General features: G+C 36.5%; 1 protein-coding gene across 1 annotated transcript; it reads right to left on the bottom strand.

Annotated features, from left to right (window-relative positions):
* Positions 1-14,692: 14,692 nt before the first annotated feature.
* LOC141714466 (uncharacterized) lies at positions 14,693-15,145 on the bottom strand. Its single transcript, XM_074517984.1, has one exon. It carries the CDS (start codon positions 15,143-15,145, stop codon positions 14,693-14,695), a length of 453 nt encoding a protein of 150 aa, XP_074374085.1.
* Positions 15,146-19,931: the final 4,786 nt, after the last annotated feature.

Raw genomic sequence — 19,931 nt, 5'->3', positions numbered from 1 at the left:
TCACAAAACCAATTTAGTAAGGACAATTCAAATAATACTATCTTTATTCAGCAACTCAACAGACCCGCTTGGGTCCAACACAACTACCTCAGAGGAGCCTGACACGGAAGGAACTGGAACTCTGCCCCGACTACCACTGAAGAATCTCCTACATATCTGCAATACATATACAAAACATTGTTGCAAGGGTGAGCAATCAATTGCTCAGCAGTACCACTATATGAATAGTAATCAAAGACAGTTTATGATAAATAATTATAGGAACAGAAATCATAACTTGCTATAAAACAAGTAAAACATGTATGAACTGGATATCAAAACTAGCATGCTCTGCAAAACCAAATCATTAGTGTGTGTTGTGCATAAATATCAATTTCAATCTTAGCATGCTTCTTTCGTTTTCAAATCTTCTGTCCCATCGCAGGACCCATAAAACCATTTGTCCCGTTACGGGGACCCAAAATCATTTGTTCCGTTACGGGAACCATAAAACTTATCCCATCACAGGATCTATAAAACTTGTCCCATCACAGGATCTATAAAACTTGCTCAGATATAAAGGTATTGGATGATCCCCGGTGAGACAGCTGATCAGGCTATCCTATAAAACTTGTTCCGGAACTCAGAGACTAGCTAGGTCTCTATCACGCTGGGCTGGTGGTTATAATAGGGTGCGCAACCACTTCACCTCTTACACTAACTTCCAGGCCGTTACGGGCCTTCTGCGCACACTCATCCAATTATCTGATCATTTTTATCCAGCTTTCCAAATCACTTACCTATCTCTCGTCAAAATAATTATAACACAGCACATTTTCCTAAACATTTTCATTTTATTCAAAATTTTAGAGATAGGCATTTTCAGAAGTTACTTTTCCCCCAAAACACAAGTTAACAAAAATTTGAAACCCAGGGGATACGTAATTTAAATCATTCTGTTCCACTATGTAATTTAAATCAACAATTATTCATATAGTACTGAACTATAAAAGATTTGTTCAGGGGTACTTGCCTTGCAGAGCTTTACAAATATTATTGATTGACCTTGAGCCGACACGAACGTTCAGGCTTTAACGTCTGACCACTAGATTACCCTGGATTCGACTTCAACACTCAGGTCCTTCGATTGGAACCTTACTGAGCTCGTCGACTGTCCACTAGGCTATCCAACTCCAACTCTTGGGCTTTCCGACTAGCACCTACAAAGTCGAAACACCCTAACTTAGACCTTCGATTATGCTTGACATATCCTCACTAACAATCTACCCGAACGTTAACAAAACCCGACTCGTAACATACTTCATATAATAATACACGTATCAATTAGGGTTCACGTTTTCGAAAGTCGGTTCAATGTTCGTTTTTAGAAATAGGTATATTATCCTTTATGAAATTAGGGCTATCGATTTTCGTAAAGTATTTCATCACAATACATCATCAGATTTCGTATAAGGTACGTACATATAACCGATCGAAGTCCCGATAGTCATTGGGTACGGCCTCGTATTTCCGTAATTTAATTTTCCGGAAATCGGGCAACACCTCCTTTATTTATCGGACTACCCGTCGAACATCCCGACGTCCAAACAAACACAACTACAATCAATCGCAATCCAAACCCAACCACCGATTTCAGTCATCAATATCAGTCCAAAATTCTCAGTTACCAATTAAATACAATTATTAATTATTAGCCGTGTTTTTATGGTTTAATCGTATTTTATTCGCAATTCGCACCTTAAATCGTATTTTGTATTTTAAATTGTAGGACTCAGAACAACGTCATCACCATCCACCGTCGACTCACCGAAGTTCACCGTCGACGGCGGTAAAATTTATCGGTGCCCGATACGTGTCGGGTTTCCAAATAAATTTCACCGATTATTGTTATAATTCCCGCACGCAAATCAATTCACATCACGATTATGACTCAAATAATTTCTGTAGGAAATAAACAAATAAAAAGAAATTAATCAGAATAGTCGAATAAAGTAACAGGGACAACACACGCCATCCACCAAGTCGCCACACCTCGCCGGATTCCGGGGAGGCGGCAACATGATGAAGCGCAGAGTAATACACACAGAAATACCCGCATGGAACATACTCACAACCACAGAAATAGTACACCTTGCAAACACACGCCGCCACCGTGCTTCCTCGCCGGAAAGCGGATGAAGGGCGGCGGCATAACACAGGAATAAGAGAATCGAGGAACAATAAAACCGAAGCAATAGTTACCCGAGACAGTAACGGCCGGTGGAAAAGGATGTCCGGCGAACCGAACCTAACAGGGAATCAGAGAAACAGAGGTAGCCAAGAGGGAGGAATGAGAAGTAAAGAAAAATGAGAGATGAGGTTACAAAAGTAACCCGATAAGGATTGGGATACCTATCGCTTCCCCCAATCTTTTTTTTTATCCGAATCTGAAACGCTATATTTAAGTATTAACGATACACTATGCGGATAAAACAAATCGAGATAATTACATATAAATCTTGAAATTCCCAAAATAATTTGAAGTTAATAAAACAAAATTTCCAGAATTTTTGAATCATTTTTGAAGCGCAACTCGGACCCGCATTTGACGATTAACCGAAATTATACGCGGGTCAATTTAATCCCAAAATTTTCCAAAATAATCTTAAAATTCTTGAAATATTTCAAACTTAATAAAACATGAATTTCATAATTTTTAAAGAATCCCGGAATCAAATACGGATTTAACAAATAATTGAAATCAGAAAATCATATATGGCTAAATAATTGATGAAATATTAATTTCTATATTTTAAAATCGCCTAAAAATAATTAAAAAAATTATGAAGCCATAAAAATGATTATAGAGATAATACCCATATTTATAAAAATAAATCTTAAATAGAATCACCTTTAAATACAAAAACAAAATAACACAGCTTCATAACTAATTACACAAATCATCCTCGAACATCAATAATCACACATAAGTAATAACAATTTAATATCCGGATGACAGAACCCACAGACATATTTTATTATATAATTACTTAATAATTACACATTAAAACAATATAAAAATATACGAGTCGTTATAATCTTTCCCCCTTAAAAAGATTCTGTCCTCAGAATCTGATTTTTAATCATACAAGTGAGGATATTTGTCAAGCATATCTGACTCTAATTCCCAAGTAGACTCTTCTACTCGAGGATTCATCAAAGCATACTCACTATAGATATAAATTTATTCCTAAGGTCTCGCTCATAATGACCTAGGTTTTGGGTCGATCATTCCCCGCAGAACAATTTGGATGAGAGCCCATTGGCCCCTACTCAACGGCTTAGTTCGAATCAAGAACATATCGCTTTAACAATGACATGCAGGATACGCTATAAATTGTTGCAATTGTAATGACAATGCTAACTCATGAGCACTTCATCTATCTTTCTCGGTACCTCCAATAGGGTACATATATTGAGGGCTCAACTCGCCCCTTCTAACTAAGCCTAACCAATTTCTTCCAAGGTGAAGATTTTATCAATACCAACGATCCTACTTCTATATCTATATTCTTTTGGTGCAAATCCGTCTTCTTTCTTTGTCCATCCCAAGCTGCTTCAACTCTTTCCCGAATCAACACCACTATGTCCTTGGTGTGCCAAATTGAATCAGGGCCTAAAAACATTTCTTCTCCCATTTTCTCTCCATAGAGGGAAACTCACACTTATACTTACACAAGGCTTTGCAATATAGCATTCCCTTACTAGCATGATAACTATTCACATAGCAAACTCAGTCAATGGTAGGTGATTACCTCAGTTTCCTTTTAGATCTAAACTATATACTCTCAACATATCTCATATCTTCTTAATCGTCCTCTCACTTTGACCCTTCATCTAAAGATGATAAATGGTACTCACTTTCAACTTAGTTCCCAAACATTCGAACACCTCTTACTCATTTTCATCAGTTAAAACTAGAGAGTAATCTCATATATTCACTTCTTATCACCTTCAGGTATTCGAACCCCAACTTTCACTCTTTCCAATTCTTTTACTAATTCCTTGGTAATCTTAATCACATTCAATTTGTCTTTTCTACTCAAGACATCTGTTCCTAAATGGACCTTGTTTGGTTGGTAGTTACTCAAACAATCGTGGCTCATAATCAATTTTGACCAAAATTTCATACTTTTGAAGCTTAGTATACAATTGCTACTTTTCAGCCCTTCGTAGACACCTCTTCAGGTGTTCAACATGGCCTTCCTTAGTCCTTAAATGGGCGAGGATGTTATCAATAAATACAATTACACCATCCAAGTACTCCTTGTACACCATGTTCCTTAATTCCTTATAGACAATTGATACAATTGTTATCCCATATATTATCACCAGAACTTGCAACGCTAACTCATCCTAATCACAATCTTTGATATGTCCTCAGGCTGGATCTTAAGTCAATCCCCGAGAACTAACACACTCCTTAAATTAAGTTATATAAGTAATTAATTCTTAATAGGGGTTACTCATTCTTATTCGTCGTTTTGGTAAACTCCCGGTAATCATTACATACTCTCATAATTTCCTCCTTCTTTTAGCAACATCTCTAGCATAAACCAAGGGACTATATCTGGTATGCTCATTTTCCTGATTAATATCTTTTACATTTATCGAACTAATTATTTCGCCCCACTGGCCTACAAGGAAATTCCAAGACAATTACATATTACTCAACTTCCTTCAACTTAAGTATTTTATTCCTCGTATCTTTACACAAGGTGGATCTACTTTATCTCCTTAGCTTATAAACTCTTTTCTTCACACGATTAGAAGAGATTCTTATCTTGCTCATTCCTTTAGCAATCACCCTTCTACTGACTTCCATACTCTTCACTACTAACCTTTCCCGAATTAATCTTTGTCTTATGACAGGTCAACCAATTCGTTACTAAAATCTTATCAAACTCCTCTAGCTTTAAGGGTGTCAGATCAACTACACTACATCCGAATTCTAACCACTCGATCTATTGGTTACTCTGGATTATACTCCAACGCAGCCTGACCCTTATGATCGCATTTGAAACATTGAGCATTCTTTGTTTTCAGATCTGAAAAATCACGTCAGACATGGACTTACTCTAATTGGAACCGACTTCTATCTAACTAACCATTAGCTGATAAAATTAGCCAACTCTCTCTTTTAATTGATCAATTAGAGTATCAACAGAAACATCAATAATACATCATAGCAAACGTTGAATCTTTAAAAGTAGGGTACTTTCCAAAAATTTGGGCAGCATTTCCTCTATATTATTGACTACCGGTCGGACTCAAGCCGACACCAACCATCAACCAACAACCATATCAACCCATCAATATCAACCAAACCACCAACAGTATACTAACCATCTTCCACCACTCCATTCCACGGTTCACAATACTATGCCACATAACATATTAATAACCATATGTATCACTAACCAACTAATAAAACGGGGTTGGCAATTTCAGCCACAAGTACCAACAAACAACTTCGCAAACTAGGTTAATTTAAGGACCTCTCTTAGACCTACTAGTCCAAGTTTCAGCCAACCATTCTTCTAAAGGCAGTTCCCTATCATTTTCCATAGACTTGACAACCACTGAATTAACTTTTCTAAGATAACAACCTTTTCCAATGGGTCACAAATCCTTTCTGCTGCCATCATTCCGAAATAACAACGGGTTACAGAACTTTTATTTCTCTTAACGGTCAAATCTTCGTTTACTTTCCATAACTAAGACGGTCTGATCATAGTGGTTACCGAAGGAAAGTCATTGCCATAAAATACCAAATAAAATTCCGAAATCAAGATGATTCATTCTAAAAGAGGCATGAAGGAAATGAAGATATGACTGGGAGCAACCATACAAGTACGTAAGACGGCCAATCTTAGTACCATACAGCTTACAACACATATTTCGGTGGCGTCCCACCAGACCCTTTGTTACACAGACAAATAGGCACATCATATGTATTGTTTGCCCCAATCAACCGATAGAATCTCCGAGGAAATAAATATAAGGGTTCAAGGTATAAACCTCAGTACTGATCCATATTCACTATGAAACTCGGCTGTCGTGGCAACCGCTGACTATTACCCTTTTAACTGAACTTTCAGGGTCAGATTCGCTCGCTTGAGAAGGAAAACTAGAAACCTCAACTAGACATTGCCAATGATGCCTATATACACGGGAGACTTACTAACAATCTAGGGCAGTTCCAACCAATCCCCAACAGACATCAGGGTTACGCCTTCAAACCCTTGACTAAACTCACAAACTTGCTCCTCTGGTTGACTTGCTGACTCATATCTATATAGAATAAACCTTCTTACACTCTTCTGACTCTATTCCTAACCTAAATCAGGGACTCAAACCTGTAGCTCTGATACCAACCTGTAACAGCCTCAACCCCGGGGTCAGGAGTTGACGTCACTAACAACAATACTAATAAACAATATAACCCAAATTATTACTTATACATAATTCCGACCCCTTTACCAAGACCTTTTCCAGGTTTAAGTATGACTTAGGTTACAACCATCACAAAACCAATTTAGTAAGGACAATTCAAATAATACTATCTTTATTCAGCAACTCAACAGACCCGCTTGGGTCCAACACAACTACCTCAGAGGAGCCTGACACGGAAGGAACTGGAACTCTGCCCCGACTACCACTGAAGAATCTCCTAGATATCTGCAATACATATACAAAACATTGTTGCAAGGGTGAGCAATCAATTGCTCAGCAGTACCACTATATGAATAGTAATCAAAGACAGTTTATGATAAATAATTATAGGAACAGAAATCATAACTTGCTATAAAACAAGTAAAACATGTATGAACTGGATATCAAAACTAGCATGCTCTGCAAAACCAAATCATTAGTGTGTGCTGTGCATAAATATCAATTTCAATCTTAGCATGCTTCTTTCGTTTTCAAATCTTCTGTCCCATCGCAGGACCCATAAAACCATTTGTCCCGTTACGGGGACCCAAAATCATTTGTTCCGTTACGGGAACCATAAAACTTATCCCATCACAGGATCTATAAAACTTGTCCCATCACAGGATCTATAAAACTTGCTCATATATAAAGGTATTGGATGATCCCCGGTGAGACAGCTGATCAGGCTATCCTATAAAACTTGTTCCGGAACTCAGAGACTAGCTAGGTCTCTATCACGCTGGGATGGTGGTTATAATAGGGTGCGCAACCACTTCGCCTCTTACGCTAACTTCCAGGCCGTTACGGGCCTTCTGCGCACACTCATCCAATTATCTGATCATTTTTATCCAGCTTTCCAAATCACTTACCTATCTCTCGTCAAAACAATTATAACACAACACATTTTCCTAAACATTTTCATTTTATTCAAAATTTTAGAGATAGGCATTTTCAGAAGTTACTTTTCCCCCAAAACACAAGTTAACAAAAATTTGAAACCCAGGGGATACGTAATTTAAATCATTCTGTTCCACTATGTAATTTAAATCAACAATTATTCATATAGTACTGAACTATAAAAGATTTGTTCAGGGGTACTTGCCTTGCAGAGCTTTACAAATATTATTGATTGACCTTGAGCCGACACGAACGTTCAGGCTTTAACGTCTGACCACTAGATTACCCTGGATTCGACTTCAACACTCAGGTCCTTCGATTGGAACCTTACTGAGCTCGTCGACTGTCCACTAGGCTATCCAACTCCAACTCTTGGGCTTTCCGACTAGCACCTACAAAGTCGAAACACCCTAACTTAGACCTTCGATTATGCTTGACATATCCTCACTAACAATCTACCCGAACGTTAACAAAACCCGACTCGTAACATACTTCATATAATAATTCACGTATCAATTAGGGTTCACATTTTCGAAAGTCGGTTCAATGTTCGTTTTTAGAAATAGGTATATTATCCTTTATGAAATTAGGGCTATCGATTTTCGTAAAGTATTTCATCACAATACATCATCAGATTTCGTATAAGGTACGTACATATAACCGATCGAAGTCCCGATAGTCATTGGGTACGGCCTCGTATTTCCGTAATTTAATTTTCCGGAAATCGGGCAACACCTCCTTTATTTATCGGACTACCCGTCGAACATCCCGACGTCCAAAAAAACACAACTACAATCAATCGCAATCCAAACCCAACCACCGATTTCAGTCATCAATATCAGTCCAAAATTCTCAGTTACCAATTAAATACAATTATTAATTATTAGCCGTGTTTTTATGGTTTAATCGTATTTTATTCGCAATTCGCACCTTAAATCGTATTTTGTATTTTAAATTGTAGGACTCAGAACAACGTCATCACCATCCACCGTCGACTCACCGAAGTTCACCGTCGACGGCGGTAAAATTTATCGGTGCCCGATACGTGTCGGGTTTCTAAATAAATTTCACCGATTATTGTTATAATTCCCGCACGCAAATCAATTCACATCACGATTATGACTCAAATAATTTCTGTAGGAAATAAACAAATAAAAAGAAATTAATCAGAATAGTCGAATAAAGTAACAGGGACAACACACGCCATCCACCAAGTCGCCACACCTCGCCGGATTCCGGGGAGGCGGCAACATGATGAAGCGCAGAGTAATACACACAGAAATACCCGCATGGAACATACTCACAACCACAGAAATAGTACACCTTGCAAACACACGCCGCCACCGTGCTTCCTCGCCGGAAAGCGGATGAAGGGCGGCGGCATAACACAGGAATAAGAGAATCGAGGAACAATAAAACCGAAGCAATAGTTACCCGAGACAGTAACGGCCGGTGGAAAAGGATGTCCGGCGAACCGAACCTAACAGGGAATCAGAGAAACAGAGGTAGCCAAGAGGGAGGAATGAGAAGTAAAGAAAAATGAGAGATGAGGTTACAAAAGTAACCCGATAAGGATTGGGATACCTATCGCTTCCCCCAATCTTTTTTTTTATCCGAATCTGAAACGCTATATTTAAGTATTAACGATACACTATGCGGATAAAACAAATCGAGATAATTACATATAAATCTTGAAATTCCCAAAATAATTTGAAGTTAATAAAACAAAATTTCCAGAATTTTTGAATCATTTTTGAAGCGCAACTCGGACCCGCATTTGACGATTAACCGAAATTATACGCGGGTCAATTTAATCCCAAAATTTTCCAAAATAATCTTAAAATTCTTGAAATATTTCAAACTTAATAAAACATGAATTTCATAATTTTTAAAGAATCCCGGAATCAAATACGGATTTAACAAATAATTGAAATCAGAAAATCATATATGGCTAAATAATTGATGAAATATTAATTTCTATATTTTAAAATCGCCTAAAAATAATTAAAAAAAATTATGAAGCCATAAAAATGATTATAGAGATAATACCCATATTTATAAAAATAAATCTTAAATAGAATCACCTTTAAATACAAAAACAAAATAACACAGCTTCATAACTAATTACACAAATCATCCTCGAACATCAATAATCACACATAAGTAATAACAATTTAATATCCGGATGACAGAACCCACAGACATATTTTATTATATAATTACTTAATAATTACACATTAAAACAATATAAAAATATACGAGTCGTTATAAAAGCTCTAACTCGTGGTGAAGTTTATGATGCAATCAATGAAGTTTCCAAAGCTTAACTCAAAGCTTTCCATCTCTTTGGAAAAGCTCTAAAACTCAAGTTGACTGGTCATGAAGACAAGATAAGGAAGTTGGTGAAGGAGAAGATGGATGAGATCATACCTTCCCAAGTCAAGATCACCTCAAAGTTTCAACATTTTACTGACCAAATGGCAAGGCTAGATCTGACTTCTGTGGAAAAAGATGTCAAAAATCTCAGACAGTCTTTCATTGCTCCCCATGAAGTGGTTCAACAACAAATCACAAGTTCAAATAACACAAAGCTCAAGTTGACCCAGCTGTACCAAAGCAGATATGAGCCCTCTACACTACTCATTGAGGGTATCAAATAAGTTGAAGAAGAAACTTTTGGATCTTCAGTAGCTACAAGCTCTCACCCACCTACTTCCACATCTACCAATCTGCAAATTCAAGCACTTCAAGGTCAAGTCTCCACTCTGCAAACCTCAAATGACAAACTCACAGCTCAAATGCAAGCTCTCACTACACTGGTGTAGAGTCAACATACAGATATTCAAGCCTTGGTGGACTCCCACAAGCATTTACAAATGCAGAATTTTGTTACTTTGGGAGCCATAATGGGAAAGCTCAATATCCTACTGCCTGCACTTCCTGAGTCTATGAGGCCAGAATTGCCAACTCCCCTAATCATTCCTGTCACCAAGACTAAGGGAGAGATAAAAGCTAGGATTCAAAAATTCAGGGATGCTGGTAAGTTAAAGGAATTAACCTCAACAACTCAGCATGGTCAAAGCTCTTCAAAAGCTTAAATCTCTCATGATGTTGGAAAAGAAAGACTCCTAAAAGCTGTAGAAGGACCTTGTCAAGATAATGAACTTAATGAACTTCTGACATTCTTGAGGGTGTCTCTCCATAATAATTATGTTACATACAAGAAAGCTTTGGCCAACAACATAAACTTTGTTAGAGTGGTGCTTGTCAAGGTTGACAACTTTTTGGAAAAGAGAATAGTTGCAAATGTAAATGATTGTGGACTGGACAGATGTCTCCATGTGTCTATCTCTAATCTTCAAAAACTGAGAGCATCTGAGCTGAATGTGGTAATTGACAAAGTGCATGCAGTAATTCCAGAAGACAACCAACTGCTAAAGGAACTCAAAAATGCTCAGATAGCTGCTTTTCCTGAAGCCTATCTCTATCCAAGTAGGGGGATTGCCTACATTTTTTCACAAACCAGAAAATGCAGATACTTCATAGTTCCTAAGAATTGTGTAAGGAACAATTTGAGATTGATTATGACCCTTGAAACTGATCTAAAGACCAAAATTAACAAGAAATTTGAAGATGAGGAAATGATCAGGATCTTGGGGAGATATCTTCAAAATGTAGAGACCATGTTGCCTACAACAGACTATAATTTAAAGGAAGACAAGGATGATGATGAGTAGAAGCCAAATGATTAACCTCCTTCTGGATCAAATCCAAGTCAATCCTCTAGAGCAACTGGTGACTAGGGAAAAAAGCAAGATGAGAATAAGGGAGATGACTAGAAGGGAGGAGAAGAAGGAAGAAAAAGCAAGATGGATCACAACCACAACAACAACAAACCCTAAAAATACAAATTAACCAAGCTCAACCCTCTATGCCAACAAATTCAAATACCAAACCACCTAAAACCTCAAAGCCTAAATATTTGTACAAACAGACTGCTAACTCCATTCTGAATATACCAATCATCTCAAGCCAAATATCTCTCAAGAAAGTCACAAACCTACCCTCTGTCAAGCCATCACTCAAAGTTCACTACAAGTCTATTGGGAGTAAACCTACGAAAGTACAAGTTAATGAGAGGGCCATCTGGAATTGTTACAAGCAAGGTGATTTTCTACCTCTAAACTAGTGCAACTCAGATGAAGACTACTTTCAACAACTAGCTGAGGAAATAGTCAGAGTTTGGGTTGTAACACTAAGGAAGTAAGAATCTACTATGAGGATGGGTCTTTCACATTTCTTGGCTACAACTTAATGGACATATTTTCACCCACAGAAATCAAGAGAGTGATAAGCTTACTAAAGGACAAGGACACTGCAACCAGGGCATGGAGATCTGTTTTAGCTGAATGGTTGATAGTAAGGGAGGAAATAAGAGCAAGGAACAAGGCTGAATATGATGAGAGGAAGAGGAAGTATGATGAGGAAATAGAAATGTACATTCAAAGATCTGAAGATCTCAAAGTAAAAGGGATAAGTAGAATTTCCAAGGATGGAGGATTTTTAAATGTCAAAGCTGGCACATTCTCAAAATTTAGGATTGATTTGCTGAGTAGTTATCCAAAACCTGACAGACTCAAACTTGTGGAATCTCTAAGAGGGACACCAATCATAGAGGAACTGGAAATTCTTGTATATTTGAAGGACCTCATTAGAGAAGAAACGGGAGATATAGTATTTGTCTGATGTATGTATCTGTTTAACTCATGAAATCACCTAATGTATAAGTGTTAAATTTGTGTCAATTTGTATGTATAAATCTATCTGTCCATTGTAGCTTGGGGTTAGTAATGTTAATAGGCATGAATTTGTGATAAGAAATCTTCTCACAAATTGGGGGAGATTATTATGCAAGACATGCCTGTACTATAACAAGACTAAGTCAAATTGAAAACTCTAAGTAAGTTGTATAGTGATCTATGTTTGCATTGTGTATTGTAACACTTAAGTCTATAAAAATGTAAATAGACTAGACTTGAGTATTTTTTTTGTAAACAGTCTCAAGCCTAAGAATAAGCTCTGGAAGAATATCATGAAGATCATGCCTCAGAGAAAGTATGAAGAAGCTTGGAATTGAATAAATCTGTTTTGTAAAAAACATTCTAAGTCAAGAAGTCTACAAGTCACAGATTTTGTGTCATAGAGAAGTCATTCGAGAACTCCAGAATGACTTATCGAGAAGTCAAGAAAAGCTACTAGAGAACTCAGAGATATCGACAAGCCAAATTGAAGACATGAAGAATGGAGATATCGACAAGTCATTTCTTCACTAGAGAACTCTGAATTATCGACAAGTCTAAATATCACCAGAGATCTCTGAGATATCGATAAGTCAAAATATAAATAGAGATCTCTGAGATATCGATAAGCCAATTTGTCACTAGAGAACTCAGAGATATCGATAAGCCAAAGTGTAGACATGAAGATAAGAGATCTCGACAAGCCAAATTCTCTTATAGAGAACTCAGAGACTTCGATAAGTCAAAACAACTATAGAGTGATGAGAGATCTTGATAAGCCAATATACTTATCGAGATGTCAAGTTCTCTATATACTAAACTGGAGATCTCTAGGTAAAACTCAAAGTACAAAGTGTAGAGCAGTTAAATATCCAAGATTATCAATCAACAAACAATCCAATCAGTTGGATTGACAAGTCTACAAAAAGCAGCTTGAAGAGTACAAGATCAAAGGCCAAGATTAACTGGCAAAGTCATAGACATGCAAGATTAGCAAAGATACACTAAGCCAAAAATAAAAATATTTGGTTATCTAAAAGTAGGGTATAGTACATGCTACTGCATGCTGTGTAATAACCAGTATTTACTATTCTATAAAGTAAATACTGGATGCTTTGTTTTAGATATAACAATTTAGATCAAAAATCTTGTATTCTCTCAAGGAAGAAGCTAAGCCATTTATCAACAAAGAGCCTATAAATTTTGTAGCAAGACATTTTTAATTTTAATATAAAATTAAGTGAGTTTTGAAAGATATGTGTTCACTGTTGTTACCTGTTTAAATTCAGTACTAACACATTTCACTACAAGGTTTTAATTTACTTTGTTCATCACCATAAACACTTCAAGAAAAGCAGAAAAACACTAAAACACATTCATCCCCTATGTGTGTGATTCATTACCTAACACCGAATAACTCATCATCAATCTAACACTCTCTAAAAGAATCCAGTTCCTTCTTTCTGCTACAATATTCTGCTGGGGTGTGCCTGGTGCAGTCAACTGGGTATCTATCCCATTCTCTGATAAAAAATTCCCTAAATTCTCCAAGCAAGTATTCACCACAACGATCTGATCATAGTGACTTGATACTTTTACCAAGTCACTTCTCCCTTTTAGCTTTGTACTCTTTGAACTTCTTAAAGCACTCAGACTTACGGCGCAACAAATAAACGTACCCATATCTTGAATACTTGTCAATGAATGTGACGAAATACTCATAACCACCTCTTGCTTGGATATTCATGGGTCCATATAAATCAGTGTGAACCAATTCTAACACTTCTTTGGCTCTATTTCCCTTTGCCTTGAAGTGCCTATTAGTCATTTTACCTTCCAAGCAGGATTCATAAACTGGAAATGGCTCCATTGGCAATGAGGTTAAAGGCCCGTCTCCTACCAGTCTTTGAATCCTTCTCAAGTTAATATGACCTAATCTCAAGTGCCAAAGATATGTTTGGTTCAAACTAGAAGGTTCCTTTATTTTAATAGATGTAGAAGATGTGTTGTTAAATTTCCTATATTGTAGTTACAGTGTAGGTTTACTAGGATTAATTATATACATATTGTCTTGCAATGTACCAGAACATATAATTTGTTTATTCATCATAATAGAAACATTACGATCCAAATAAACATTATAACCATCCATAGCAAGCTTAGAAATCAAAATTAGATTTCTTCCAAAAGAAGGTATATAAAGAAAATTGTTCAAAACCAAAATCCCACCAGAACCAAAAGATAAATGAATAAATCCTACTGCAACTACTGCTACTTTCGTAGCATCTCCCATGAACACATATATCTCACCATCTCTAAACATTCTGGATAGTTGAAATCCCTGCATAAAATTACAAATATGATCAGTGGCTCCTGTATCTACACACCAAGTACTCGTAGATATAGCCGCTATATATATTTTTGTAACTAGAGAAAGAGACATATCAGTATTGTTTATCTTCTTAGGAAGAAGACAATCCTGTTTCCAGTGACCTGACTGCTTTCACCTGAAGCACTTTCTCTTAGGTTTTTTTCACACCACCTTGAAATCCCACTGCATTCGCAGCTTTCTTCTTCTTCTTCTTCTTCTTACCTTTTGATTTAGAGGAAGAACCTTTCTCAGCCATATTCACTTGAACTCTCTTCTTAAATAATCCTTCAGTCTCCTGAAGTTCTGTCAGAAGTTCTGTGAGACTATACAACCTCTTGTTCATGTTGTAATTCAAGTGAAACTGCTCAAAACTCTTAGGCAAGCTCATAAGGACAATGTCAATCTGGGTTTCTCCGTCAAGTTCATCACCAAGGATCTCTATCTCATTCAGATGAGACAACATCTTGAGAATATAACCCCTTATAGGCGTTTCTTCAGTCATCTGAGTGTTCATTAAAGCCTTCATGGCTACTTGCGTAGCAGCCCTATTCCGATCTCCAAAAGGTTCCTTAAGATTAAAGAGCATATCCAAAGCTGTGGCCATAGACTGATGTTAACGCTGCAAAACACCAGACATTGCTGCTAGAATGTAACATCGTGACATCTCATCAGCCTTAATCCACCGCTTATAATACTCTTTCTCATCTTCAGGAGCATCAGCAGCAGGCTGCTCTAGCTTGGTTTCATAATTGCAAAAGTTGTACTCCTCAGCAGTCAACACAATGTCCAAATTTCATTTTCATTCAATATAGTTAGGTCCGGTAAGTTTGTTATCCTTAAGTATGGTGAACAGTGGATTAAACCCCATTGTATCCTGAGAATCATGCATAAAAATATCACATAACAAATAAAGGGTGCATTAAATATTAAGTCATATTGGTTCCTCTAACAATTATTAAAACTAATGCACTAACATTTAAATACCATAAGTTTCTAGTACGTCACGATGGGTAACATGTATACCACCTAAATTTTAAATGTTACTTCGGTCCTATTACTAAATAATACGCCACGTTGGGGTGGTCAATATTATTTTCATAGCTAAGTGTATAACATTATCAAATCTTAAATCATAATTATATCAGATGCCATCAAATGATATCTTATAATTATCCGAAATCTATGAAACTTGGTACGCCACGATGGGTGACATGTATACCTTCCAATATTCGTTATTAATTTAAGAAGTTTGTTCTAGTAATCTCCTTAACATTCTAGACACCATAAATTACATGTCACGATGGGTGATGTATATATAATTTATATTTATCTTTATGTTAAATCACATACAAATAATAATGGAGACCATGGGATTTGATTTCATATCAATTCCCTCTCCCACTTAGTATTTACTTTGAGGATTTTAATCTAGATGCATCGTCCTATGTTATTTTCTTCAAATTCCACATGTAATATGTAAACAACAAAGAACACATAACATAGCAGCATACTCACATGATTAAAGCATTTAAAATATTTCTATGTCCATGTCATTCTAGCATGCTGGGGTTAGTATCACATGGCATAATAACACATACAAGAAACACATAGTAAAAATAATCAAGATCAGCGGAAACTAATAAAGCACATTCACTATTATGGCCTCATATAAGCTGATCAAAGGATGTCTTGGTCAACGGATGTCCTTATCAACGGATGTCCTGATCAACCAATGTCTTGATCAATGAATGTCCTTATCAACGGATGTACTGATCAATTGATGTCTTGATCAACAGATGTCCTGATCAACGGATGTCCTCAAATTCATCCTTCGAAAATTTCTGAAAATCTTCGAGAGCCCGGTTGAACGCCTAAACAGCCTCATAACGACTTGAAAACTGGAGAAATAGATCTTTACATGTATTGTTGCATCTTCCTCTCGTTCTGCCGTTTCCGAAAAGGTATTGTAAGCCCAAATCGGACATCATATGCAAAATCTGCAGCCAAAACAACGAAGCTCCCAAAAATAGAATGCAGCAGCGGAAAATCTCTGTTTCTTACAGTTTCGTTGATCGAACAATTACATACAACTTAATACGACTGAATAAGCCTATTCTATTACATCAGATCATAACCTTGATCAATTACAAATTGAGACTACAAGATTACAAAACCAGAATAAAAAAGACTATCACGATCAACCCTCGTGATTTACAACAAAACCACGATAAACCACGTAGGATCTTAACCATAATGAAATAACCACGATTAAACCACGTGGGATCCAAACATAAAACATGGCCATAATAGTGAATAACAACCTGCATCACATAATCAATACAAGCATACCACTATATATGTATATATAATTATGATATGGACTTCATATCATAAAACACAAAACCTAGAACCAGGCTCTGATGCCAATTGTTGGGATAACGAGATCTTGGCCCTGCGTTTTATGATATAAATTTTGTATAGAGAGTTCGAACAGAACGTTAACCTTAATCGCTACGGCGCAAGCGATTCAAATCCACGTCTTCTATTGTATTCCTCGATTCTCCTTGGACGAAGTGTGGGCTTCATGTAACACCCCCAAATCTGGGGTCGGGGATCCAGGTTGTCACGAGTTCCATTTCCCTTAATAATACTTAATCTTAATAATCAACCAACTACTGCGTACTGTGACCCCACAATATACACACACATCACAAGTTATAGTCTCAGAGATGAATACCCAAAAATAACACAAGTCATTTTATTCCACAATTATAAACCATTTCACCTCAAAAGGGTTTTTGAATAATTTACATATTCTTTGCCATTATTACAATTCATAATATACATAAGTCTGGTTCATCAATAGTTGAAAGCCTAGCCTATTGGTAGTTCCTACCTCAGCTACGGCGGCATCAACGCTTCCAGAAAACTGCGGAACGTTTCCTAACCGCTTGCGAATTGGAAGCTAGGTCCTGTTCATCTTTTCTATCTGTTGTTGTGTGATGAAAGAAAAAAGTAAGAGTGAGCAACAAGCCCACCGAAATAATATGTATAATAATTAACAATACATGAGCATTCTCATAGTACTCATGAAAGTCTTGGTCAAGAAGAAATGAACCAAGTTGATATCTTAACGCGACCAAGTCGCAAAATATTCAGTATATATATATATATATATATACTTTTCACAATCTTTGAAATCCTCTTACATGTATAATATACACAGAGTTCCAGTTTATAACTGTATAAAAATATCGTTGCAAGGTGATCTCATATATCTAACCTTGTCTCAACGTTTTTCTGAAAATCTTTGTAATTCATAAGATAATCATTAACTGGAAATAAGTTGAAAAGATGAAGTTACAAGATACTCCAATATACTTATATCTTTTCTGAATACTACTTGAACCACCACCGTTCAAGGTATAAACAGTTTCGAAAGTTCATCACATAGATGAGACTACAAGATAAGACTTAAATAGATTCAATCCTTGAAATGTTGTTTAAAAGAAATGAAGTTACGAGATACTTCATTTGAGGGAAACATCATTATAACCGTTTGACCCTGTCAATGCCTCAGCAATCACCCATCCGTAGCCTTTCGATCGAATGCTCCGGGTAGTGTTGCAGAAATATCCAAACTGGATGATGAACCCATTACGGGAGTTTGCCGCGCCAGGAAGACCACTTACGATGATCAGTCGCAGTAGTACAACCCCACCATTTTCTACATGTAGAGGAGAACCTGTCGGATTTACTTGTCAACCGAACATTGGACTCCTAAGGAATGGACCGTCTTAGCGGAACTTCCAGGCCATTTGGGCCAATATAATAAGGCTGGGCCGGCGCCACTCGACCACTTACGCCACTCCTAGTTCAGATGAAATCCATGACTCTGAAACGTAAAGCTCGTCCCCCCTTTCCCCAAGTAGGAACTTGTTGATACGACTCCACCAAGAAGTCGCATCTAGTTGGAAAGAAAAACTCACCGATATTTCCCAGGCGATGCCTGTTAATGGATTAACTTATTCCAAGAATTTTACTTCCCGAGTGTTGGGTAAGTAATCAAAAACTCTTTTATCAAAACAGCAACCTTGTTGCGAATATAAGAATACATTACGGAGCCGAATCCCTCAGATTTTTGAGCGAGTATTTAAATCCCCTTCGAAAGGAAGATCTTTAATTTGAAAACGAGTTTTGGGATCCGCTCTAACTTTTAAAATCATTTTGAAGACTCGAAAATATTTTTAAGAATGTTTGGAGTAATGCTGATTTAATAAAATAAATCATTCCCGATATATTAGAAAATATCTGAATATTATTATTTAAATAATATTCCCACAAGGATAATCCTTATAAAAATAATTGAAGTAGAAGTTTTAAAACTTATACTTGAAATGAATAATAAATAACCAAAGATATACTTATACGAAAGTACGATCTTTATTTGAATAATCGAAAATAAGTTTGATTATCGAAACATTATTCTTTAATAAAATAAAGAATATTATTTAATAAAAGAAGCGGAGTCATAAGTTCTCGAATGAATATTCAAAATAATATTCATTTAATAAAATAAGCGGAGTCATAAGTCCTCGAATGAATATTCAAAATAATATTCATTAAATAAAATAAAGTTATCGAATAAACCTTATTCGATTAATAGTTTTGAAAACTATATCTATATATATATATAAATAAATATATATATATTATACTCGGGAACATCGACTCCCGGTTTAGAAAATGTTCACCTTTGGGTCCCCTATACTAAGGGTATACGCAACTACTGCTTATCTCTAGCATAGGTACTATGCAACTTATAAGCATTTGAATCAACAATTAGATATCAAGATTACAAAACAGACATGCATATATACCATATCAGCATGCTCCAATATATCGCAAAATTTTCTAATAACAATCATGCACTTATCAGAAGATAATGCATATACATATATTTACATCACAACAACAGTATAACGGGTATAAAACTTGCCTGAGCGACTGGGGGTGATAAAAGGCTTGGGACGAGTCTGGTAACCTATAAACAACATATATGTTGGAATTAAACCACGGTCGCTTAAGAAACTAGACTTTAACCAATTGAACCCTAACGTTTGCTTATGGTCATTTCTACGCTTAACAAATCACATAAGTCGTTCGAGTACCTTCGGCTCCACCATTTTTAATAAATTAACCGTTACGAATTTTAAGGCGACGCTTTCGCGAATACCCTACCAACTGCCTAGTCCACTTTACATAATTGTTTCATACTCCAATTAGTCATTTAAGGGCCTTAACCAAGGTTTCAAAGTAAGGCGAGGGGTAATGGTTCGTTCGCGAAACACCGTTACTTAAAACGGTCGTTTCTCCTAAACCGTACATCG

Source organism: Apium graveolens, chromosome 3, assembly GCF_009905375.1.
Source record: "Apium graveolens cultivar Ventura chromosome 3, ASM990537v1, whole genome shotgun sequence".
Classification (NCBI taxonomy): domain Eukaryota; kingdom Viridiplantae; phylum Streptophyta; class Magnoliopsida; order Apiales; family Apiaceae; genus Apium; species Apium graveolens.
Note: the sequence above shows the minus strand (reverse complement) of the source record. Positions and strands in the feature narration are given on the sequence as shown.

What these genes read in the sequence shown, in the direction of transcription:
- LOC141714466 (XM_074517984.1), bottom strand. Translation starts at nt 15,145, where the DNA reads ATGGCCACAGCTTTGGATATGCTCTTTAATCTTAAGGAACCTTTTGGA.